The following is a 25,217-nucleotide window of genomic DNA, read 5'->3' on the forward strand; positions in this document are numbered from 1 at the left end:
GCCTCCTGGGTTCAAGTGATTCTCCTGCCTCAGCCTCCCAGGTAGCTGAGATGAGAGGCACTCGCCATCATGCCTGGCTAATTTTTGTTATTTTTAGTAAAGATGGGGTTTTACCATGTTGGCCAGGCTGGTTTTGAACTGACCTCAGGTGATCCACCCCCCTTGGCCTCCCAAAGTGCTGGGATTGCAGGCATGAGCCACGGATCCCGGCTAACAATTTTTCTTTTTTAACTGAACTGAATTTGCCAACTAGATCAGACCCTCTCCCAGCTGAGGACTACTTCAATTACCTAATAAAATTACACGTATTTGGATAAGGATTAATCTTGACTTGGTGAAGTGATTTGTGATTAGGACACCAATTCATGTAGATACAGGTAATTTCTAACATGCATAGAAGTCACTTCTCCCATTGTGATCTTTGCAACACTAGTCACTTGAGAGGTTCCATAAATGATTACGGTAATCAGACACATTTGGGATACTGTGTCCTACTAGTAGAGTCTATAAAATGTATTTACACATTAAAGGATACGAAGAATTCTAGTTAAAAGAATTCTGTTTTACATTGTGTCAATCATTATTTTCTTAAACTAAGCACCAAATTTTGTTTCTTAAAATATGACATTTCATGGTACAATTTTTAGAAGATTTGGGCTTAATTTTTGAGTATTTAGCTCTTTGTAGCAATTCACTTTTAAAAGTTTATCTCCACTTGTTGCCTTGTGCCTTGCAATATAGAAGTAACTTAGCCGGGTGCGGTGGCTTACGCCTGTAATCCCAGCACATTGGAAGGCCGAGGTGGGTGGATCACGAGGTTAGGAGATTGAGCCTGCCAACATGGTGAAACCCCATCCCTACTAAAAATACAAAAATTAGCCAGGCATGGTGGTATGTGCCTGAAGTCCCAGCTAGTACTCAGGAAGCTGAAGTAGAATTGCTTGAACCCAGGAGGCACAGGTTGTAGTGAGCCCAGATGGCGCCATTGCACTCCAGCCTGGTGACAGAGTCTTGCTCTGTTTCAAAAAAAATGGGGAAAAAAAAAATAGCTTAGAGCCATAATAGTGTGTGTGTGTGTGTGTGTGTGTGTGTGTGTGTGTTTTCTTGTTGCTCAGGCTGGAGTGCAATGGTTGAAATGTCAGCTCACTGCAACCTCCACCTTCCAGGTTCAAGTTATTTTCCCATCTTAGCCTCCCAAGTAGCTGGGATTACAAGCATGAGCCACCTCACCTGGCTAATCTTGTATTTTTAGTAGAGATGGGGTTTCACCATGTTGGTCTCGAACTCCAGACCTCAGGTGTTCACCAGCCTCGGCCTCCCAAAGTGCTGGGATTACAGGCGTGAGCCACCACACCCAGCCCATAGATTGTATTTTTTGAAGGAAGGATTTATACTTTGTCCTTTCAAGTCCTTCATTGAAGTTCAAAATTAATAAAGATAATCATACTTTTATTATTTAGTAAGTAGAATAATCTGCCGAGATTTTAGTCTAAGCTGTGGAGCTGGCCCTGAGACCTTATGACCAATAAATCCTTGGACTTACCCCTGCTTTCCTTCTCTCCAGAGAAGCACACCCCTACATCAGGGAGAGAGCTAAAGCAGTGCAGTTGTCATTAGTTGCCTCAATGGAGAAATTTAAAGCAGAAATTTCCATACTAAATTTTAGAAATACAGATCCAGATACTGAACTGCTTAATTTCACAGATTGAATGCTAAAGCTCTAAGTCTGTTGACGCTTCTGACTGTCTATCAGAAGAAACATCTGGTTGAAATTTTGTCATACCACAATTGTGATTCACAAACTCGAAATGCTCCAGAATTGGATTGCCTTATCAGACTTCAGGCTCAGAACATACAGCAACGACACATAGTCTTTTTAACAGGTAAAGAGAGCACTCTTGAGCTTTCTACTATGAATATAGGAATGTGAAAAAAGATTTTATGGGGCTATGGTGGGTACTGCTAAGCTGTGATTCTGAAAATGTGAAGGAAAGGATTTTTTGAGGGCTGGGGGCTGTCTGTATTTTTAAGTGTTTCATACATGAAACTTTTTTTTCTTAGATAAGAACATCAAGATGATTTCCAGTTACACAGATAATGGAATAGTGGTTGCAACTGCTGAAGACTTCATGCAAAACTTTAAAAATCTTGTTGGCTATCACAACTCAATCACAGAAGAAAACCTTCCACTGCTTGGTGCTAATGAGAATCTTGAGTCGCAGTCAGGTAACTTTTCAGTGGTTTTCATTTTCTTTCAGGCAGACAGAAAAAGAGGAATGGTTTTGCTCTGTTATCAAATAATGAAATGACTATTTTGAAACCACTCACCTCAGTATAAATAGCCATAGGGAAAGTTTCAAGACATTTATTGTTCTGATACTTAGCTCGCACAAGATCTGCTCAGTTTAGTCAGTGTAAGTTGTTAGTTACTATAGAATATACATTTCCATTTATATTGTAGACAATGCATACTATGGAGTTTGCATTTTGTCTTTGAGGGTTTGTAAGCACTATTGGTTAGGTTACTATTGTCAGCAAAGTGGTTATATTAAAAAGGTAGGGAACCAGATATGGTGATTTAGCATTGAGCTACCAGATCTCCCCACATGTATAAAGCAATTTAACTGCAAGATAGTAGGGCTTTTATAGCTTTAGTCTTTTGTGAAATGGCCTCTGCTTTGGTTCCAGGTTCTATGTAAAATGAAAGATGTACTTTTATTTTTGATGAAAAAAAGCAGAGATGATCATTCAGTAGTGCTAACCAGTTTAGTAATCCAGTGAAGCTAGATGTCAAAAAATTTTATTTTATATTTGTCTTGTCAAATACTGAATTACCGTATAACTTTAGATGCTGTTTTGACATTAACCCCTTTGGAGCTGGGAGTTGGGATTTCCCAACATTAAACGTGAACACATTTCGCAGAAGCTTTTAGCATCGGATTATCTGGACATTCACATCTAGTGTGAGTGTTGTGACTAAGTGAACTTGTGGCAGAAGACCAAGCTTTAAGGGATTTTGGACTTGCAGACCCTGACGCGTTATATTGTGTGAGTAGTGTATAATTTTAAAACTTAAACAAACTGTGTATTTCAATAGAGGAGGACTTTTTGTTTTTTAAATGTAGCTCTTTTAGAAAACGATGAAAAGGATGAAGAGGATATGTCTCTGGATTCAGGGGATGAAATCTCACATATAGAAGTATGCAGCAATTTTCATTCAGAAATATGGGCGAAAGAGACCAAAGGATCACGTGGAACAGATCAAAAAAAGAATATTCAAATTGAGTTGCAATCGTCTCCTGACGTGCAAAACAGTTTATTAGAAGATAAGACTTATCTTGATTCTGAAGAGAGAACTTCTGTTGATATAGTATGCTCTGAAGGAGAGAACAGCAATTCAACAGAACAAGCTTCATATAGTAACTTTCAGGTTTATCATAGTCAATTAAATATGTCCCATCAGTTTAGTTATTTTAATGTTCTCACTCATCAGACATTTTTGGGGACACCATATACCCTTTCATCAAGTCAATCTCAAGAAAATGAAAATTACTTCTTAACTGCTTATACTCAAAGCTTGGATAGAGATAAATCTCCACCTCCCTTCAGCTGGAGAAAAAGTGATTCTTCCAGGCCATATTCAAAAGAGAAGTAACTATAGTAACTTTTCCTAAATAGATTGTTGTGGACTTTTTTTGTTTATTAACAATTTATATTTCATTCTCTAAACAAAAGGTTCTTGTTCTTTCTCAATTTTTTTTTTTTAATTTAAATCATGATGGTCTGTAACAGTTAAAGCATCTAAAAATTGAAATAAATATATATTTTTTAACATATATTGTACTTGAATTATCTCATGTTGGCACTTCTAAGTTTTACTTTTGTATGTTACCTGTATTTAGGCTTCAAATTGAAGCCTGTTTTATGTGTAAAATCAGATGCTTGCAGGAGGACGGTAAACAGCAAAGGCTTTACGTCTTTTTCTCTCATGTCACCTGATACAAACTACTTTTGCTGATTTGTTAGGCTTTTGTATTGTGTTTTTACACAGGTATAAGCCAGTAATAGTAATGTTAATATTTACAGGATTTTGGCTCAATACCTCAAGATTTATCTAACAGTGCAGTTTCATTTAGATAATAAATTATGTACATAGGACACATTTTTTATCTCTAGGCTTAGTCATGTAAAAACTGCCTGCCTATTGCTAAAATTCTGGTAACTGAGAGTACTGGATAATTAAAATTTTCAGTACTTGTGCAATCCTTGATTTAATTAAATTTTATATTTCAGAAGATAGGCTTCTGTTTATCAAAGGCATTGAACAATTTGATTTTTAAATTAGATTTAGCAAAATGGAAGTATAATGGAAATATATCTTTGAGGTGGTCTTAGTGGTAATTACCATTTGTTGAACACATTAGTGCTATACTAGAAAGATACAGTCGAGATAGCTTTCAAACCCCTATCTATTCCTAACTACTGCCTCTAATACTAATTACTAACTTGTTACTAATGTTGTTAAATGTTTTTGAAAATTGCAATTATCTACAAATGTCATAAAAAGCAGGATTTAGAGAAGAAAGCAATTTCCACAAGAGTCTAAACTGAATTTGTGTTATTTTAGTAAAAATTATGGGTCTAGACATGTTAATAAGTTAGATAGAACTTTGGCACTGTAGAACAAATGCATGAGTGGTATTTCAGTTAATATGTTACCTAAAAAGTGTGAAAGAACACTGTTTTAGCAGGTCAGGAACTCCAGACTATATTAAGGTAAGTAGAAAGTATTTTTATAGGGCTTCAAAACCCAGGTTGTGACAGAGCATAAGAATCTTTTTTTTTTTTTTTTTAACTACTACGCTTTTACAAAAGTATGTTTTATTGTATAAAACAAGTACGGCATTTTACTACATAATGTAGAAGTTTTTAAATAAGTATTTAATAAATAAATCTAGGCTATTTGAAAAATACAGTTGAGCCAGTGAGCACATTTTATAATTTGGAAGACACAAATCAAATGTGCAGGATTTGATTTTCTACATTTAAAATGAAGAACCAAAGTTCTCTTCTTGATTTTCAGTTATAGGCAGGAGATTACTTTCCAACTCCTTTTGCTTCTGGAGAAGGCCCTGAAATCACATTGATATATGTTAGTAAAATGTGCACACCTGACTTACAATATTGTGTTAAACTAGAATTCTATTTACTTGGAAAAGACTGCTTAGGATAAAATTCTTTGTCATTCAAAAATTTCTTCAGAATTGCTTGTACTAGAGACCACCTTATTTGGATATAGCTACCACATACTTGTAAGATTATATTTTTAGCTTAAAATCAAGTCTCCATAACTTACAGGGGGTAATCCCCTCTCCCCCACCAGCCCCCGCAAGTGCTCTTAGCTCCTTCCTTAACACCACTGTTTATCTTGACTGTCCTAATCTTAGAGAGGTTAATAGAAGGGCCCTGTTGAAATAACACTGGGCACTATATATTGGTGGGTAAATGTGTACATCATATTCCTTCCTCTTTGTCTCACAAGTTTTGTCTCCACTAGGCATGAAGTAATTAACATTTTGTCACTCTAAAGAAGTAACTTCTCTAAACTCTTGGTAACCCTGTTTGTCTTCAAATGAGTAAACAGGCCAAAGTGGGGACAATTTTCTAGTTCTGTAGAGGGAAAACATCTGAGTCAGCCAGCATTTTGAAATGCAGAGTATTGCTACATGATGACGTGGAAAAGGGCACTTCTGAAATAACACAGCTTATTCTCCGAGTACAAAGAGTACAGTGAATCAAAGACATAAGGATGTTACTTGTTTTGTAAGAGCAAAATAATGAGAGTCACAATAGTTTGGGAGAAAAAGTAGTCTGGTGAGTAAGGTTGTATGTGTATAATTTCATACTGAATTATTCTTTGGGATATATGTCAATCTATTCTGAACACTGCCAACATGCCAGTTTTTTGAAAAGCGTGGGCCACATTGATAAGAATGCTTTAATAAACTGTATTTTTTGTTTTAGGCCTTATTGATGTTTTGCCGTTCCAATGTATGCATTTTTTTACTCAATAAAATGCTTAATTTTAGAACTGTCTCATGATTTTGTACTGAAAAATACTCAAGGATGGCTATTTAAAAGCAAATCCAAGGAAAGTCCCATTTTATTTGTGTCTAAAGTACAGGAACTGAAATACTTTTCTTAAAACCTGGGTGCACCAAAGTAACTTAAAACAGCCATTCAACACGTTCCCCTCCTGCCTGCTCTGGCCACATAAAGAACAGTCGCATCCACACTTTAAAAAGCTCATACCTGTCTCAGTTCTGAAAGTCCCTTAAGGATTGCTTGCTGTCGATCCCTGTTTTTCACCAAGTTAGGATTAAGAAGTGGATCCCTGACACAGTCAGAATCAAGCAGCTGCTGTTCTTGGCCACAGTCTAAAGCCAGATGAAAGCAACAAGTCAGTTAATACGCATTAGTAAAATGACATATATTCTAAGGAGTTAGTAAATTTGTATCCTAGGCAAGTACTAAGCAAGATTTAAGACATTCAAGAGAGAGTTCTTTCCATCTCTCCAGGGGCAAACATTGTAAGACTTTCTAGAACTAAGGGCAGGAATTACTAATTTGGAATTTAAGCTTGGAGGTTCACCTGGGTCTTCAATTTTTACAGTTAGAATGATTATATTTACTTACTTTGTGAAGGCTGGTACTGAGAGTCCTGGGTTGAAGGTCTGGACAATGGTGCATCTGGATCAAGATAATAGATCTCACTTGTTCGAACATAGGGAATAAAATGGAACGATTCAGAAATCCCAGGTGGTAATTCTGTTTGATTACCTCCGGAGATCAAATTCTCTCTCTCATAGCTACTGTTTTTTAGTGGTAAGTGTAATGTATTCTGAGTTTGTTGGCTTCTGTTTTTCACTGTTGGAACTGGCGATGATTGAGACCTATTTTTTTTAAAAAGTAGTCTTAATAAATGTATAAGCACATCTCTTTAATCATATTTCACTTTATTCCTCCCCCACCCCACCCTCCCCAAACAAAGTCTCACTCTTGCCCAGGCTGGAGTGCAGTGGCGCCATCTTGGCTCACTGCAACTTCCACCTCCTGGGTTCAAGCAATTCTCCTGCCTCAGCCTCTCAAGTAGCCTCCCAACTATCCACTGTGCCCAGGAAGTTTTTGTATTTTTAGTAGAGACAGGATTTTGCCATGTTGCCCAGGCTGGTCTTGAACTCCTGACCTCAAGTGGTCCACCTGCCTCATCAGCCACCACACCTGGCTCATTTCACTTTATTCTTAATAGACCTCTAATACCTTTGAGAATATATGCATAGAAGCCTGAGTTCTATAATACTGTTCTGCAAAATGGGAACAGAATGGGATTATTTGTGTTTTTACTAGCACTATATGATATGTGTACTCTAGCACAAGGGAGAAATTAAATTACTAGATCCTGAGGATCACTGCTTGTTTGGTTAATCTCAGCCTACTGTTTCTCCTTAGATAATTCACCATACGATAATGTACTCACCTACTGAACAGAACTTGTTTTTACAGCCCCATTCTGAGACAACTAAACCAGCTGGTTCATGCACAAAGACAAAATAAAGATCGTAATAATGGTTCTAACTCTCTCGTTAGCTGACTGAATTTCTCATTGCCCTTATCAGTCATTTCTTCCCATCCACTGCCCCGTCATCCCTCCTCCCAGTCAAAGCAGAATGCCTATTCTGCTAGTGACATACCTGAAATATCAAAATCACTTAGATGTTATCTACATTCCTGCCTAGGCCGAGTCCAACTTGGGCCTTCAAGCTCCAGCTGAAGTGCTACCCTATCCCTTAAACCCCTAACCCTCACCTGGAAGCTATACACTTTCTTACTGTTCTCTACCTATACCTACCTATTATATGCCTGATATTGTTCAGATCTTGAGACCCTTTTTTGTCCCATACAGAAAGCACTAAAAGCTATGGAATTAACCTGATGTGTACCTACCTTTCCTTGCTGAATGAGTTAATATTCAGAGGCTCTTCTTCCTAAAAGATGGACAGATAAATGCAGAAAGGAACATTTAGCATCTTCACATGTCCCCACAAATATTTTTGGGGTTACTTGTTTCAGTATTCGGAGGGTAATATTTGAATAACAGGTACTGGGGAATAGAACAGAGAGATTTAGGTATTTTTTCCAGAGTCAGAATAATCTAGTAGTTCCTAATCTCCCAAACTGACCTCTGTCTATATGGACTATAAACAAGGATTTTAAAGGAGTATTTGAATACATAGCATTCATCTATAGAAGGTGTGTAAGTGTAAAGGATTTGATAAACTTTTTCAGCTTTTGGGCCATATGGTTTCTGTTGCTAGTCTGTTTTGTGAAGTCAGCCATAGACCATTCATAAATGAATGAATGTGGATACGTTCCTATAAAACTTTACAAAAACAGGAAGCAGACTGGATTTACCCATGGGATGTAGTTTGCTGTTTCCTAAGGCAAACTAAAACAAATTCGATCAGAACATCCTTATTAAAGCATACATGTGAGAAACTGTTTTGAATCTAGAAACAACACTTAAAAGCACTTTTAAGATGGATGAGCTTTTTACCTTTTTGACTAGATGCCACCTGAATTTTGACTCAGTTTCTTGATGAGATGAATGAAGAATTTCTGGTGAAATGCCTCTGTTTTGAGAAAGGTGCCCAGGATTATTTTTTTCTACCAAATGAAGCAATTCTATCTGCCTCCTCACTTTTTTTTCTTCTCTCTGCTTTTGAAGCTGTTGAGGGTACTTTTCCGATGCTGGAATATACCTTTTAGGTAGCTTATTTATATTCCAATCAGGCCTTTTAAGACATTTCTTCATGTGTTTTGTTTGTTTCTGTATTCTTGTGAACTGATTACACTGGTCATTATACCTATTGTTTTCTTTTTCTAAGTTGGCTCCTTTATCCTGAATTAGTTCTTGCTTGTTTTTCTTAGTGCTAAGTTCCGCTGACATCTCAGGAGATGAACGATTTGTGATGTCCCTCTCTGTTAATGATCCACACTGTGATTCTGCATTGGTGAATATTCCTAAATTTAAGTCATCTAAAAAAAGGTTTCAAATGATTTTTAAAAGTTATAAACAAAATTTTCTATTTTAAACAGTTTTCTCCCAAAACATTAAATAACTTTATAGGTTTTTGCCCGCTAAGACATTTTTCTTTCATTATTTTTCAACAAATCTGAAACTCTATACTCATTCTTCCCTCATACTTCCCACCAATGGCAACCACCATTCTGATTTCCATTTCTATGAATTAACCAATCTAGATAATCATAAAAAAATGCTCAATATCATCATCGGTCACTGGGGAAATGCAAACCAAAACCATCTACCTAAAATACCACTTCACAACCAGTAGAATAACAATGGTTGGCAAGGATATAGAGAATCAGAACCCACATGCACTGGTGGAATGTAAAATGGTACTAGCACTTTGGAGAAGAGTTTTGGTGGTTCCTCAGAAATGCTAAACACAGAGTACCTGTTATTCATGACTCAGCAATTCTTCTCTCGAACTAAAATTGTACATTTACAAAAATCTATATGAATGTTCTTGGCAGCATATTAATAAAAGAAAAAAGTGGAAATAATCCAAATGTTCAATTCATGAATGAACAAAATGTGGTATTATAAATGTAATACTTATTCAGTGACAAAAATGAAGTACTGACCCATGCTACAACATGAACCTTAAAACATTATGCTAAGAGAAACGCCAGATAGAGAAGACTGTATGTGATCTAATTCCAGTTACATGAAATCTCCAGAACAGGCAAAAATATTGAGAGACAGAATGTTAACTGGAGGAGAAAGGGGAAATAGAAAGTAACAAGTAGTGGGTACAGTGTTTCCTTCTAAAGTGATGTTTTAGAATTGTGGTAATGGTTGCACAATTGAATACCAAAAAACACCAAATCATACAGTAAATTTTGTGGTATGTGACTTTTTTTTTTTTTTTTTTTTTTTTTTTTGAGACAGAGTTTTGCTCTGTTGCCCAGGCTGGAGTGCAGTGGCGTGATCTCAGCTCACTGCAACCTCCACCTCCTGGGTTCAAGCGAGATTCTCCTCCCTCAGCCTCCTGAGTAGCTGGGTTTACAGGCACACGCCACCATGCTCGGCTAATTTTTTTGTATATTTCTTAGTAGAGATGGGGTTTCACCATGTTTATCAGACTGGTCTCGAACTCCTGACCTTGTGATCTGCCCTCTTTGGCCTCCCAAAGTCCTGGGATTACAGGCATGAGCCACAGTGCCCAGCTGACATGTTTCAACAAAGCTGTTATCCCTTTATTTTGTAATTTCTTACTGAAAACCTCAAATTTCATTAATTTTTGAGCTTTAAGTTGAACTTAATTCTAATAGTTTTAATTATGACTAAATTTTAAACCACAATTTTTACACAAATACCTGTCTGCACACCAGTATCCTTCTTAGGAGATGTCGAAGAATTCATACATGTATTCATTTTACCACTGACTTCATCAGAATCATGTCTTGAACTGGAAATGTTAGTAGATGCATTACATTCCATTTGTATTGTATCAACTGGCAAAAAGAAATTGCCTGATAAAACAGCATTTAAGGAATAGTAATAAAAATTATGTATAGCAGCAACTAAATATATTATTTTTCACTTAATTATAATGAATACTGCAATAAAAATTTAGTAGAGTTAGCCTAAATATTCTTACAAAAAGTTACCCGCATTCCTATCAGTTACTGAATTTACAAATTCCTATCTATCAGTTACTGATTAGGGAGATCATGTAATAGTTGTTCTCTGTAAAAATGACAAAAAGTACACATTTTACCTATTATTTTAATACTGTTTATAAAAATAGGCAATCATTTAGGCTGGGTGCAGTGACTCTCACACCTGTAATCCCAACACTTTGGGAGGCCAAGGTGGGAGGGTCATCTGAAGACAGGGGTTCAAGATCAGCCTGGGCAACAAAGTGAGATTCCATGTCTACAAAAATTATGATGTTGCAGTGAGCTGTGATTGCACCACTGCACTCTAGCCCGGACAACAGAATGAGTCCTTGTCTCCAAACAAGGATAAAAGGGATTTAAAACCATCTTCTAAAAATATTATGAAATTATGGTTAAGCTCTTACCACCAAGATTTTTAATCAATCTAGAAGTGTCATGTCCCTTTTGTGCCAATTCTCGGATTCTCTGTTCTTGTTTTAGTCTCTGTGCCAGTTCCTGCGCTCGCTGCATTGTCTGGAATAGCTCATTTGTCTTGAGAGTCATGATTTCCTGTCAGTATTGATGTGTTATTAATTACAATTACTAAACATACAAAGACTTGACTATTCCCTCCCAGTGAACACTTTCTAAGTAAGCTTTTCCTATGTGTCAGGCACTAAGGGTAGAATGGTCAACAAAGCAAAGTTCCTGCCCTTTTGGGGCTTATATTTTAACATCTTTTTCTATAGCTATATCCAATTACAAATAAAAGAACTCTTTTTACCCATTTGAAATTTATACTAAGTTTTTCAAAGTTTTAAAAACTGTACTGTTAATTTAAAAATCAATTTTAAAAGATAAAACACAAGGTTTATGACCACTTCTTGCGATTCAAATAATACTTCATTGATTTCCTAATGTATGGTTATCACATATGAGTAACTGGCTCAGCCTATTTAACTCAATGAAACTGGAACCCAGACCATGTGTCCCTTTACCAGCCAATTTTGGAGTGAAGGTTGCCAAGTGGGAAAAATGCAGCCAAAGGCAAGAAAATGTTTAAAGTGCTCTACACTTTAAACCGGGCGTCCCCAAACTGAGGCCCCCTGAGGCCATTTATCCGGCACCCCGCCACACTTCAGAAAGGGGCACCTCTTTCATTGGTGGTCAGAGGAGCACAGTATGTGGTGGCCCTCCAACGGTCTGAGGGACAATGAACTGGCCCCCTGTGTAAAAAGTTTGGGGACGCCTGCTTTAAACCTTTAAATCTTTAGCAAGTGAGTATTTTTGTCAGGTTAGCTCAAATATGGCACTTACCAGCACCATACATACCTATCTTATCTGTACCACTCACGGTTCTCCTAGCCAACCAGGTATCTACTTTTTAAAAAGGCCATTTAACACAGAGATCCCTAACACGTTGACAAATTCTATTATCAATCCCAGCCAATTATTCTGCAAATACATGTTTCTGTTCACAAGTGGATACTGATAGAATGGCCAATCATTTCTCTTAATATACCTAGAATAATTATTGATATAGTAATTACTGCATAGAAACTAGGAGTATATAAAAATGAAGCACATAGGTAACTTGCTTTGTGCTGTAATAATTCATCTTGACATGCTCAACAGAAAAAGCCAAACCAATAACATTTGAGAACTAGTTACATCATGTGAAATAACAAAATTTTCTCAAGCTTCCCTCTTTCCTAATTTTATGTGAAGGTCTGACATTTCCATACATTGCTTCATAATTTAAAAATACATAGAAATGTTCAACTTCTGGTTATTTTTCATTTAAAAATATATCCATTTTTATTCTAAAATGTTACAATCAGGAGGCCAAGCATGGTAGCTCACCCCTGTGATCACAACACGTTAGGAGGGTGAGGTGGCAGGGTTGCTTGAGCCCAAAAGCTTGAGACCAGCCTAGACAACGTAGTCAGACCCTGTCTCCACACACCAACAAAAAAATTAGCCAAATGTGGTACATGCCTGTAGTCCCTGCTACTGAGGAGACTGAGGTGCCCGAAGGTCAAGGCTGCAGTGAACTGTGACTGCACCACTGCACTCCAGCCTGGGCAAAACAGGCAGACCCTGCCTCAAAAACAAAAACAAAAAACCCCAAAGTTACAATTAGAATGTAAATACCTACTTCCTTTTGTTTTTGCTTAAGTATGTCTTCTTCATACTGTTTCTGCATCTCTTCACGTTCCCGTGCTAAGCGAAGCTCCTCCTCTTGTTCTTCCTTCTTTCTTTGCTCTTCTTCCAGTTGCTTCTTCCTGCGCTTCTCTTCTACCTGGGCAGTGATGGCTTTCTAGTCATACATAATCACATAAATTATTGTCAAAAATAAAAATCTGTGAAGCAAGAAGGACCTAAAGATGGCTGACTAAATACATTTGGTGCTCACCTCTTCCACAGAGGGGAACCAGAATAATGAGTAGACAATCCTATACGCATAGATCTAACACAGAACACTGGAATTCAAAATGACAGGAAGCATCATAAGCAAGGAAGGAGGCACAGCCGCCTGTCTTGATAGGATTAGCTGGGAGTCTACAGAGGCTGCCTAATGGCAGAAAAGGGTAAGTGAGCAATCCCTGGCAATCCACATTCCCACCAAGGATTCTTATAATCCTAACCACCGAACAGCTCCTTGACCCTCATGGGTCCCAAGACTAACAAGGCGCTACCTGTAGACCACATGAAAGCACTGCTCAAGAGAGCTCACACTAGGTCCCACAAACACCCAAGACCTAAGGAACTGCAGCATGGCACTATTTTGTGAGCCCAGCCACTAGTGGACAGTATCTTGCCTTGGGGCCCAACAGCCCCTGCATCTCCACATCCCTAGAGCCGCACTGACATCCACCATCTGCCAGAGCAACTCATTGAAAGCAAACCCACCCTCAACCTAAGCATTCTGCTGGTGGCCTAGCAATCATCCCACTCCTGCCTACAACAGCCAGAGCCTGCATACACCTTGGGAACCTGGGGGCAGGTCTGCTCAGCCTTGCTTTATCTTCATCAGTAACCAAGCGCATGGTCCAGGGAGCTGGGGATTGCCCTACTCAGGACAACACCATTGGCACCAGAGCACTCCTCCCAGAGTCTGGGCCCAATCAACCTGCCATTACCACCATAGTTGGCACCCAACCACATAAACTACCTGCAAGTCTGGGGACTGGCCCAAGGAGCCCATCATAGCCACTGCCAACACCACCCACCACTGACTGCTAGGATCCCAGAAGGCTGTCCCACTACTACTACTACCATTGCCCATGTTTCCTGCCCAGTGGCTTGAAAACCTACTCACCCACCCTACTCCTGCCATTCCCAGCACCTGAGCCAGCCATCTTGAAGCCCAATAATTGGCCTGGCTGGACCTGCTAACACTGGTGCCAGTGTATACATCCCTGGGGACCAAGGACAGGCATACTCAGCCTACTGCTACCACCCTGCATCCTGAAGACTGGTCTACCTGGTGCCCCAGTTCGCAGCAAAACTTTACCACAGCCTCCACTAACAACCGCACCCTAAGCCATCAAGGAAATTACAGATACCACGGATAATGTTTTTGGCCAAAAAAAAAAAAAGCCTACAGAGACTACACTCCTGCATGTACCCAGGATCAAGGCCAAAGTGCCTACCCAACCACCATCATAGATGAAGCTTCAGGAAAATGTTCACCCCTATGAAAGCAAATTCAAAAAATGGAAGAAGTGATCATTATACCAGACACATAGATTATCATTGTATAAGAATGCAGAAAACATAAAAGAACAAGGAAACAGGAGGATCATGGCAGATGGGAGGTAGGACTAGATTGCACTCCAGACAGAGCAGCATGTGGAGGCTTGCACTGTGAATTTTAGCTCCAGATCAACTGCAAGAACAGATCAAAAATCATGAGGATCCACAGACCCTCTGAAGGAAGCGGAGTGTTCCTACAAGGCCCAGGAGACACCCTAAATACTGTGAGTGCCCCAACCGTGGAAGTGGGAAAGGGAGACCCTTCTCTCCCAAACACACTCTCCCCCATTCCCCCCACCCCACTGGAGAAGCTGAAAGTCTGTTTGTGGGAGAAATTCCCCACTTAGCTGGAGCTGAGTCAAGTTAGAGAGCTGAGTGAGATACAGGGGTAGAAGAAGTAGCAGAAAGACACTGGGAGCTCGCTGGATCCCCAAGCAGCCCATTCCTGCCTCGCACCACAGGGATCCATCAAGACGGTGGCCAGAGAAGGAGGGGGTAAAACTCCACAGGGAGAAGGACTTCTCTAGCTGAACTCTGTAACAATTTGAATGAGGCGAGAAGCCTCCTGGCCAGAACTCTGGGGAGGGTATGAATCCAGCTTGCAAACTACATAGACAGGGGAAGAACTAAAGCCCTTTGCTTTCTCAGCTGGGAGGCAGAAAGCTTCGGGCAAGTTTTCCAAGTGTGACACTCCCTCCATCTGGAAACAGACTCGGGGCTGTTAGGGGTGAAGAGGGGCACGAGGCAGTGAGACCGGCCCTTCAGTTTGCGTGGGAGCTAGGTGAGGCCTGTGACTGCCGGCTTTTCCCCACTTCCCTGACAACCTGCATGACTCAGGAGAGGCAGCTGTAATCCTCCTAGGTACAAAACTCCAGTGACATGGGTATCTCACCCCCATAACCCACAGTAGCTGCAGCAAGACCCAACCAAGGAGAGCCTGAACACACCTAGCCCCGCCCCCACCAGATGGTCCTTTCCTATCCACCCTGGTAGCAGAAAAGACATATAATCTTGGGAGTTCTAGGGTACCTGCTTTGGCTGGTTCCTCTCCACACTACTATAGCTGATGCTTTCTGGAAAGTGCTACCTCCTGGCAGGAAGCCAACCAGCACAAAAATAGAGCATTAAACCACCAAAGCTAAGGACTCTCACAGAATCCATTGCACCCTCTGCCACCTCCACTGGAACAGGCGCTGGTATCTACAGCTGACAGACTCATAGTTCACATCACAGGACTCTATGCAGACAACTCCCAGCACCGGCCCAGAGCCAGGCAGACTCACTGGGTGGCTAGACCCAGAAGAGAGACAATAATCGCTGCAGTTAGGCTTACTGGAAGCCACATCCACAGGAAAAGGGGTAGAGTACTACATGAAGGGAATGCCCTGTGAGACAAAAATATCTGAACAATAGCCTTCAGCCCTAGATCTTCCCTCTGACAGAGCCTATCCAAATGAGAAGGAACCAGAAAACCAACCCTGGTAATATGACAAAGTATGGCTTGTCAACACTCCCCACCCAATCATCCCAGTTCACCAGCAATGAATCTAAACCAAGAAGAAGTTTACCTGAAAAAGAATTTGGGAAGTTAGTTATTAAGCATATCAGGGAGGGATCAGAGAAAGGTAAAACCCAATGCAATGAAATTCAAAAAATGATACAAGAAGTGAAGGGAGAAATATTCAATGAAATAGATAGCTTAAAGAAAAAACAAAAATTCAAGAAACTGGACACACTTTTAGAAATGCAAAATGCTCTGGAAAGTCTCAACAATATAACCGAGTTAGTAGTAAAAAGAAATTCAGAGCTTGAAGACAATGTTTTCAAATTAACCCAATCCAACAAAGACAAAAAAGAATAAGGAAGACAACTCTAAAAGCCTGGAAAACATATTTGGGGGAATAATCAAGGAAAACTTCCCTGGCCTTGCTAGAGACCTAGACATGCATATACAAGAAGCACAAAGAACATCTAGGAAATTCATCACAAAAAAATCTCTGCCTAGGCACACTGTCATCAGGTTATCCAAAGTTAAGATGGAAGAAAGAGTCTAAAGAGCTGTGAGTCAGAAGCACTAGGTAACCTATAAAGGAAAACCTATCAGATTAACAGCAGGTATCTCAGCACAAACCCTACAAGCCAGAAGGGATTAGGGCCCTATCTTCAGCCTCCTCAAACAAAATAATTATCAGCCAAGAATTCTGTATCCAGCAAATCTAAGCATCATATATGAAGGAAAGATAAAGTCATTTTCAGACAAATGCTAAGAGAATTCACCATTACCAAGCCACCACTGCAAGAATGGCTAAAAGGAGCTCTAAATCTTGAAACAAATCCTGGAAACACATCAAAACAATCTCTTTAAAGCATAAATCACACAGGACTTACAAACAAAAATACAAGTTAAAAAACAAAACCAAAGTACACAGGCAACAGAGAGCATGATGAATGCAACAGCACCTCACATTTCAATACTAACATTGAATGTAAATGGCCTAAACGCTCCACTTAAAAGATACAGACTGGCAGAATGGATAACTCACCAATTAACCACCTGCCCTCTTCAGGAGGCTCACCTAACACATAAGGACTCACAGCAAACAGGGATAACTATTATCAGACAAAACAAACTTTAAAGCAACAGCCGTTAAAACAGACAAAGAGGGACATTATATAATGGTAAAAGGCCTGGTCCAACAGGAAAACATCACAGTCCTAAACATATATGCATCTAACACTGTAGCTCCCAAATTTACAATTACTAATAGACCTAAGAAATAAGATAGACAGCAATACCATAATAGTGGGGGACTTTAATACTCCACTGACAGCACTAGAGAGGTCATCAAGACAGAAAGTCAGCAAAGAAACAATGGATTTAAACTATACCCTGGAACAAATGGATCTATCAGATATATACAGAACACTTCATCCAACAACCACAGAATACACACTCTATTCAATAGCACATGAACTTTCTCCAAGATAGACCATATGATAGGCCATAAACAAACCTCAATAAATTTAAGAAAACGGAAACTATATCAAGCACTCTCTCAGACCACAGTGGAATAAAATGGAAAGCAACTCCAAAAGGAACCTTCAAAACCACACAAATACATGGAAGTTAAATAACTTGCTCCTGAATAAGCAATGGCCAAAAACAAAATAAAGACGGAAATTTAAAAATTCTTCAAACTGAATGACAACAATGACACAAGCTATCAAAACCTCTGGGATACAGCTAAGGCGATTCTAAGAGCAAAGTTTATACCCCTAAACACTTACATCAAAAAGTCTGAAAAAGCACAAAAAGACAATCTAAGGTTACACCTCAAGGAACTAGAGAAACAAGAACAAACCAAACCTAAACCCAGCAGAAGAAAGGAAATAACCAAGATCAGAGCAGAACTAAATGAAATGGAAACAAAAAAATACAAAAGATAAATGAAACAAAAAGCTGGTTCTTTGAAAAGATAAATAAAATTGATAGACCATTAGCAAGATTAATCAAGAAAAGAATAGAGAAAATCCAAATAACCTCACTAAGAAATGAAATGTGAGATATTACAACTGACACCACTGAAACACAAAAGATCATTCAAGGCTACTATGAACACCTTTACACACATAAACTAGAATGCCTAGAAGAAATGAATAAAGTTCTGGAAAAATACAACCCTTCTAGCTTAAATCAGGAAGAATTAGATACCTTGAACAGATCAATAGCAAGCAACGATATTGAAACGGTAATTTAAAAATTAGCAACAAAAAAAAGTCCAGGCCCAGATGGATTCACAGAATTCTACCTGACAGTCGAAATGGTACCAATCCTTTTGACACTATTCCACAAGATAGAGAAAGAAGGAACCGACCGGGCGTGGTGGCTCAAGCCTGTAATCCCAGCACTTTGGGAGGCCAAGGCAGATGGATCACGAGGTCAAGAGATCGAGACCATCCTGGTCAACATGGTGAAAATCCATCTCTACTAAAAATACAAAAATTAGCTGGGCATGGTGGCGCGTGCCTGTAATCCCAGCTACTCAGGAGGCTGAGGCAGGAGAATTGCCTGAACCCAGGAGGCGGAGGTTGCGGTGAGCCAAGATCGTGCCATTGCACTCCAGCCTGGGTAACAAGAACGAAACTCCGTCTCAAAAAAAAAAAAAAGAAGGAACCCTCCCTAATTAATTCTGTGAAGCCAGCATCACCCAAATACCAAAACCAGGAAAGGACACAACCAAAAAGGAAAACTACAGACCGATATCCTTGATTAATATAGATGGTAAAATCCTTAACAAAATACTAGCTAACTGAATTCAACAGTGTATCAAAAAGATAATCCACCATGATCAAGTGGGTTTCATACCAGGGATGCAGGGATGGTTTAACTTAGGCAAGTCAATAAATGTAATTTATCACACAGAATTAAAAAAAAAAAAAAAAATCAAATAACCATCTCAATATATGCCGAAAAAGCATTTGACAAAATCCAGCATCCTTTATGATTAAAACCCTCAGCAAAATTAGCATACAAGGGATATACCTTAATGTAACAAAAGCAATCTATGACAAATCCAAGCCAACATAAGACCAATGGGGAAATGCTGAAGTATTCCCTCTGAGAACAGGAACAAGATAAGGATGCCCACTCTCACCACTCCTCTTCAGCATAGTAATCAAAGTCCTAGCCAGAGCAATCAGACAAGAGAAAGAAATAAAGGGCATCCAAATTGGTAAAGAGGACGTCAAACTGTTCCTGTTTACTGAAGATATGACTGTTTACCTTCAGAGTCCCTAAAGACTCCTCCAGAAAGCTCCTAGAACTGTTAAAAGAATTCTGCAGTTTCCAGACACAAGGTAAATGTACATAAATCAGTAGCTCTTCTACACACAAACAGCCACCAAGTGGAGAATCAAATCAAGAACTCAACCCCTTTTACAATGGCTGCAAAAAGTAAAAAATAAAATACTTAGGAATATACCTAACAAAGGAGCTGAAAGACCCTCATAAGGAAAACTACGAAACACTGCTGAAAGAAATCACAGACAAAAATGGAAACATACCCCATGCTCATGGATGAGTAGAATCAATATTGTGAAAATGACCACACTGCCAAAAGCAATCTACAAATTCAACACAATCCTCATCAAAATACCACCATCATTCGTCACAGAGTTAGAAAAAACAATTCTAAAATTCATATGGAACAAAAAGAGCGCACATAGCCAAAGCAATACTAAACAAAAAGAACAAATCTGGAGGCATCATACTACCTGATTTCAAACGATATTATAAGGCCGTAGTCACCAAAACAGCGTGGTACTGGTAGAAAAATAGGCACACAGACCTATGGAACAGAATAGAGAACCCAGAAATAAAACTGAATACTTACAGCCAACTGATCTTCAACAAAGCAAACAAAAACATAAAGTAGGGAAAGGACACCCTTTTCAACAAATGGTGCTGGGATAACTGGCAAGCCACACATAGGAGAATGAAACTGGATCCTCATCTCTCACCTTATACAAAAATCAACTCACGATCGATTTAAGAACTAAGACCTGAAACTATAAAAATTCTAGAAGATCACCCTGGAAAAACCCTTAGACAAGGATTTCATGACCCAAAACCCAAAAGCAAATGCAGTAAAAACAAAGATAAATAGCTGGGATCTATTTAAGAGCTTTTGCATGGCAAAATGAACACTCAGGAGAATAAACTCACAGAGTGGTAGAAAATCTTCACAATCTATACATCTGAAAAAGACTAATAACCAGAATCTACAACAAACTCAAACAAATAAGAAAAAAACAATCCCATCAAAAAAGTAGGCTAAATACAGGAATCCCAGCACTTTGGGTAGCCAAGGAGGGTGGATCACAAGGTCAGGAGATGGGGACCATCCTAACATGGTGAAACCCTGTCTCTACTAAAAATACAAAGAGTTAGCCAGGCGTTGGGGCATGTGCCTGTAATCCCAGCTACTTGGGAGGCTAAGGCAGGAAAATCACTTGAACGCAGAAGGTGGAGGTTGCAATGAGCCGAGATTGTGGCACTGCACTTTAGGCTGGGCATCACAGCAAGACTCTGTCTCAAAAAACAAAAAACAAATACTAAACAAAACCAATAAGCAACTTGTTAGACTAACCAAGAACCAGAGAGAGAAGACACAAATAAAATCAGTAATAAAAAAGGAGAAATTACAAATGATACCACAGAAATACCAGAGATCATCAGATACTATTATGAACAACTACATACAAACTGGAAAACCTAGAAGAAATGGAAAAATTCCTAGACACACACAAGCCATTAAGATTGAATCAGGGCTTTTCTCGCTCCCCGGCCATCTTAGCGTCTGCTCTTGGTTGGGGGCCGTCCCGCACCTAAGGCAGGAAGATGGTGGCCGCAAAGAAGACGAAAAAGTCGCTGGAGTCGATCAACTCTAGGCTCCAGCTCGTTATGAAGAGTGGGAAGTACGTGCTGGGGTACAAGCAGACTCTGAAGATGATCAGACAAGGCAAAGCGAAATTGGTCATTCTCGCTAACAACTGCCCAGCTTTGAGGAAATCTGAAATAGAGTACTATGCAATGTTAGCCAAAACTGGTGTCCATCACTATAGTGGCAATAATATTGAACTGGGCACAGAGTGTGGGAAATACTACAGAGTGTGCACACTGGCTATCATTGATCCAGGTGATTCTGACATCATTAGAAGCATGCCAGAACAGACTGGTGAAAAGCAAATCATGCAAAATTTCCTTTAATAAAATTTTTCTGAGATTGTTTAAAAAAAAAAAAAAAAAAGATTGAATCAGGAAGAAATAAGAAAACTTGAACAGACCAATAATGAGTAATGAGACTGATTCAGTAGTAAAGAGCCTCCCAACAAAGGAAAGTCCAGGACCAGAAAACTTCACTAACGAATTCTAACCAAACTATCAAACAACTAACCAATTCTTCTCAAGCTATTCCAAAGTAGTCAAAGAAGGAATTTTCCCTAACTCATTCTGTGAGGCCAACATTACCCTGATACCAAACCAGAGAATAACACAACAAATAAGAACAAAGAAAACTACAGATCAATATTTTTGATGAACACAGATTCAAAAATTCTCAACAAAATACTAGCAAACTCAATCCAACAGCACACGAGAAAACTAACAATACTCAATAATCAAGTGAGATTTATCTCAGGGATGCAAGAATTCAACACACACAAATCGATCAATGTGATACATCACATCAACAGAATAAAAGACAAAAACTATGATCATCTCAGTAGACAAGAAAAAACATTTCACAAAATTCAACATCACTTAATAATAAATGCTCTCAACAAACTAGGCACAGAAGGTATATACCTTAACATAATAAAGACTGTAAATGACAAACCCATAGCTAACATCGTACTTAATAGAGAAAAGCTGAAAGCCTTTCCCCTAAGAAATAAAAACAAGGATGCCTACTTTCACCATTCTTATTCAACATAGCAACAGAAGTCCTAGGCAGAGCAACGAGGTAAGATAAACAAAAGGCACCTAAATCAGAAAAGACAAAATCAAAATGTCCCCTATACAAAAATTACCCAGGCATGGTGGCACACACCTGTAATTCCAGCTACTTGGGTGGGTGAGGCATGAAAATCTCTTTAATCCAGAAGGTGGAGGTTGCAGTAAGCTAAGATTGTGTCACTGAAGTCCAGCCTGGGCGACAGAGCTGTCTCAAAACAAAGAAAACAAAACAAACAAACTAAAAAACAAACTCAAAATGTCCCTTTTGCTGATGCTATGATCTTGTATCTTAAAAAATCTAGACTCTGCTGGCACAGTACCTCATGCCTGTAATCCCAGCACTTTGGGAGGCCAAGGCGGGTGGATCACCTGAGGTCAGGAGTTCAGGACCAGCTTGGCCAACATGGCAAAACCCATCTCTACTAAAAAAAAAAAAAAAAAAAAAAAAAAATACAAAAATTAGTCAGGTGTCGCAGCACACACCTGTAGTCCCAGCTACTTGGAAGGCTGAGGCAGGAGAATCGCTTGAACCCATGTGGCGAAGACTGTCATGGGCAGAGATCATGCCACTGTACTCCAGCCTGGGTGACAGAGCAAGGCTCCGTCTAAAAAAAACCCAAAAAAACAAAAAACAAAACAAAACAAAAAACCCAACAACAAAACCTAGACTCCATAAACTCAGATCTGATCAATAAATTCAGTAAAGATGCAGAATACAAAATCAATATACAAAAATCGGTAGCATTTCTATGCACCAGCTATGAAATAAATAAAGAAGGCAATCCCACCTACAATAGCTACAAAAATTTAAAATATCTAGGAATAAATTTAACCAAGTGGATTATATGTTTCTACACAAAAAAACTACAAAACAGATGAAGGAAACTAAAGAGGACACAAACAAATGGCAAGACATCACATATTCATGGATCAGAAGAATTATGCCCAAAGCAATCTACAAATTCAATGCTATCTCTATTAAAATGCCACCTTCATTTTTCACAGAAATACAAAAAAAAATTCTAAATTTTCTATGAAACAGAAAAGGAGGTGTAATAACCAAATCAAGCTGGATTGTTGAAAGAACCTGAAGGCATCATAATACCTGACTTCAAAATGTATTACAAGACTACAGTAACCACAACAGCAGGGTATTGGTATAAAAACAGACATATAGATCAATGGAACAGAACAGAGAATCCATAAATAAATCCATGTATTTACAGCTAACTGATTTTCAACAGAAATGTCAAGAACATACTTGGAGAAAGTACACACTTTTCAACAAATAATGCTGAGAAAATTGGATATCTATATGCAGAGGAATGAAACTGGACCCTCATCTCTCACCACATTCAAAAAACAATTCAAGGGCTGGTGGCTGGTGTGGCGGATCATGCCTGTAATCCCAGCACTTTGGGAGGGTGAGGCAGGTGGATCATCTAAGGTCAGGAGTTCAAGACCAGCCTGGCCTCATCTGTACTTTTAAAAAAAAATTACTCGTGTGGTAGTGTGCACTTCTAATCCCAGCTACTCAGGAGGCTGAGGAGGGAAAATCACTTGAACCTGGGAGGTAGAGGCTACAGTGAGCCCAGTTCACACCACTGCATTGCAGCCAGGGTGACAGAGTGAGATGCCACCTCAAAAACAAAAACAAAAAACAATTCAAGATGGATTATAGTTAAATATATGACCCAAAACTGTAAACCTACTAGAAGAAAACATGGAAAACACTTCAGGATACTGGTGTAAGAAAAGTTTACGGCTGAGACCTTAAAAACATGGGCATCAAAAACAGACAAATGGGACTACACTGCACTAAAAAGCTTCTGCATGGGAAAGGAAACAATAACCAGAGTAAAGAGGCAGTCTGTCCTCCAGTTTGAATATTCAGTAGTTTGAATACTCAGTAAGTTGCATATTCAGTAGTTTGAATACCTGCAAACTATTCATCCAACAAGGGGCTACTATCCAGAATACATAAGAAACACACCCACCGACCCACCCACCCATCCAAACCCAAATAATTCCATTAAAAAACGGGCAAAGGACATTAATAAACATTCTTCTAAAGAAGACATATAAATGGCCAACAGGTAGATGAAAAAATGCTCAACATTACTTATCACAGAAATACAAATCAAACCCACAATGAGATATCATATCACTCCAGTTAGAATGGCTATTACTAAAAGGACAAAAATGTTGGGCCAAGTGGCTCATTCCTGTAATCCTAGCACTTTGGAAGGCAGAGGCTGGAGGACTGTTTGAGGCAAGGAACTCGAAACCAGCCTGGTCAACATAGTGACACTGTGTCTCTATAAAAGAGAGAAACTAAAATTAGCCTGGCACGGTGGCGCATGCCTGGAGTCTCAGCTACTGGGGAGGCTGGGGCAGCAGGACTGCTTGAGCCCAGGAGTATGAGGCTGCAGTGGGCCATGATCACATCATTGCACTCCAGACTGGGTAGCAGAGCAAGACTCTGTCTCAAAAACAAACTAAAGGCAAAAATGACAGACGCTGGCAAGGATGTGGAGAAAAGGTAATCCTGATACACTGTTAGTAGAAATGTAAATAAATACAGTCACTACGGAATACAGTACAGAGATTTCTCAAAAAACTAACAATGGAACTACCATATGATCCAGCACTCTCAGTACGGAATATTTATCCAAAGAACATGAAATCTGTGTTTCAAAAGGATATCTGCATTCTCAGGTTAACTGTAGCACTATTTACAATCTAAGTGTCCACCACTGAATAAATGGATAAAGAAAATGTGGTATATACACAATGGGATACTATTTGGCCCTAAAAAAAGAATAGAATCTTGTCATTTACAGCAACACAGATGGGACTGGAGGTCATTATGTTAAGTGAAATAAGCCAGGCATAGAAAGATAAACATGTTCTCACTCATATGTTGGAGCTAAACAAGAAGGTCTCAAGGAGCCTAAGAGTGGAATGACAGGTATCAAAGGCTAAGAAGGGTGTGTATGGAGGTGGTGGTGATCAAGAGAGGTAGGTTAATGGATACAAACTTATGGTTAGATGAAAGGAGTAAGTTCTAATGTTGGATAGCATACTAAGGGGACTATGGTCAGCAGCAATGTCTTATATATTTTCAAATTGGCTAGTAAACTTGAAATGTTCCCAACACAGAGATGATACTCAAGGTGATACGAGAATACTCTGG

At 39.1% G+C, this 25,217-nt stretch overlaps 2 protein-coding genes and 1 pseudogene across 14 annotated transcripts in view; 2 read left to right on the forward strand and 1 right to left on the reverse strand.

The window, feature by feature from the left end:
• TASOR (transcription activation suppressor) overlaps nucleotides 1–6,091 on the forward strand; it is a 73,402-nt gene extending 67,311 nt beyond the window's left edge. For 4 of the 7 annotated variants that reach the window (XM_010347006.3, XM_010347005.3, XM_074403628.1 and 1 more), the window contains 3 exons: nucleotides 1,705–1,883; nucleotides 2,062–2,226; nucleotides 3,126–6,091. In XM_010347006.3, coding sequence (XP_010345308.3) covers nucleotides 1,705–1,883; nucleotides 2,062–2,226; nucleotides 3,126–3,655 — 874 coding nt within the window. In that variant the 3' untranslated portion in view covers nucleotides 3,656–6,091. Of the gene's footprint in view, nucleotides 1–1,704; nucleotides 1,884–2,061; nucleotides 2,227–2,848 lie in introns of all 7 variants that reach the window. The other 3 variants (XM_039477126.2, XM_039477127.2, XM_039477129.2) reach the window with 1 other exon arrangement.
• CCDC66 (coiled-coil domain containing 66) overlaps nucleotides 4,855–25,217 on the reverse strand; it is a 41,562-nt gene continuing 21,199 nt past the window's right edge. For 3 of the 7 annotated variants that reach the window (XM_010347008.3, XM_074403629.1, XM_074403631.1), the window contains 8 exons: nucleotides 12,905–13,066; nucleotides 11,172–11,316; nucleotides 10,462–10,617; nucleotides 8,615–9,096; nucleotides 8,005–8,045; nucleotides 6,697–6,953; nucleotides 6,313–6,437; nucleotides 4,855–5,132 (listed from right to left, as the gene is read on the reverse strand). In XM_010347008.3, coding sequence (XP_010345310.1) covers nucleotides 5,046–5,132; nucleotides 6,313–6,437; nucleotides 6,697–6,953; nucleotides 8,005–8,045; nucleotides 8,615–9,096; nucleotides 10,462–10,617; nucleotides 11,172–11,316; nucleotides 12,905–13,066 — 1,455 coding nt within the window. In that variant the 3' untranslated portion in view covers nucleotides 4,855–5,045. The remainder of the gene's footprint in view (nucleotides 5,133–6,312; nucleotides 6,438–6,696; nucleotides 6,954–8,004; nucleotides 8,046–8,614; nucleotides 9,097–10,461; nucleotides 10,618–11,171; nucleotides 11,317–12,904; nucleotides 13,067–25,217) is intronic. The other 4 variants (XM_003936547.4, XM_074403632.1, XM_010347010.3 and 1 more) reach the window with 3 other exon arrangements.
• On the forward strand, nucleotides 20,842–21,317 carry LOC104652727 (large ribosomal subunit protein eL30 pseudogene; annotated as a pseudogene).

This window comes from Saimiri boliviensis, chromosome 8 (genome assembly GCF_048565385.1).
Source record: "Saimiri boliviensis isolate mSaiBol1 chromosome 8, mSaiBol1.pri, whole genome shotgun sequence".
Classification (NCBI taxonomy): Eukaryota; Metazoa; Chordata; class Mammalia; order Primates; family Cebidae; genus Saimiri; species Saimiri boliviensis.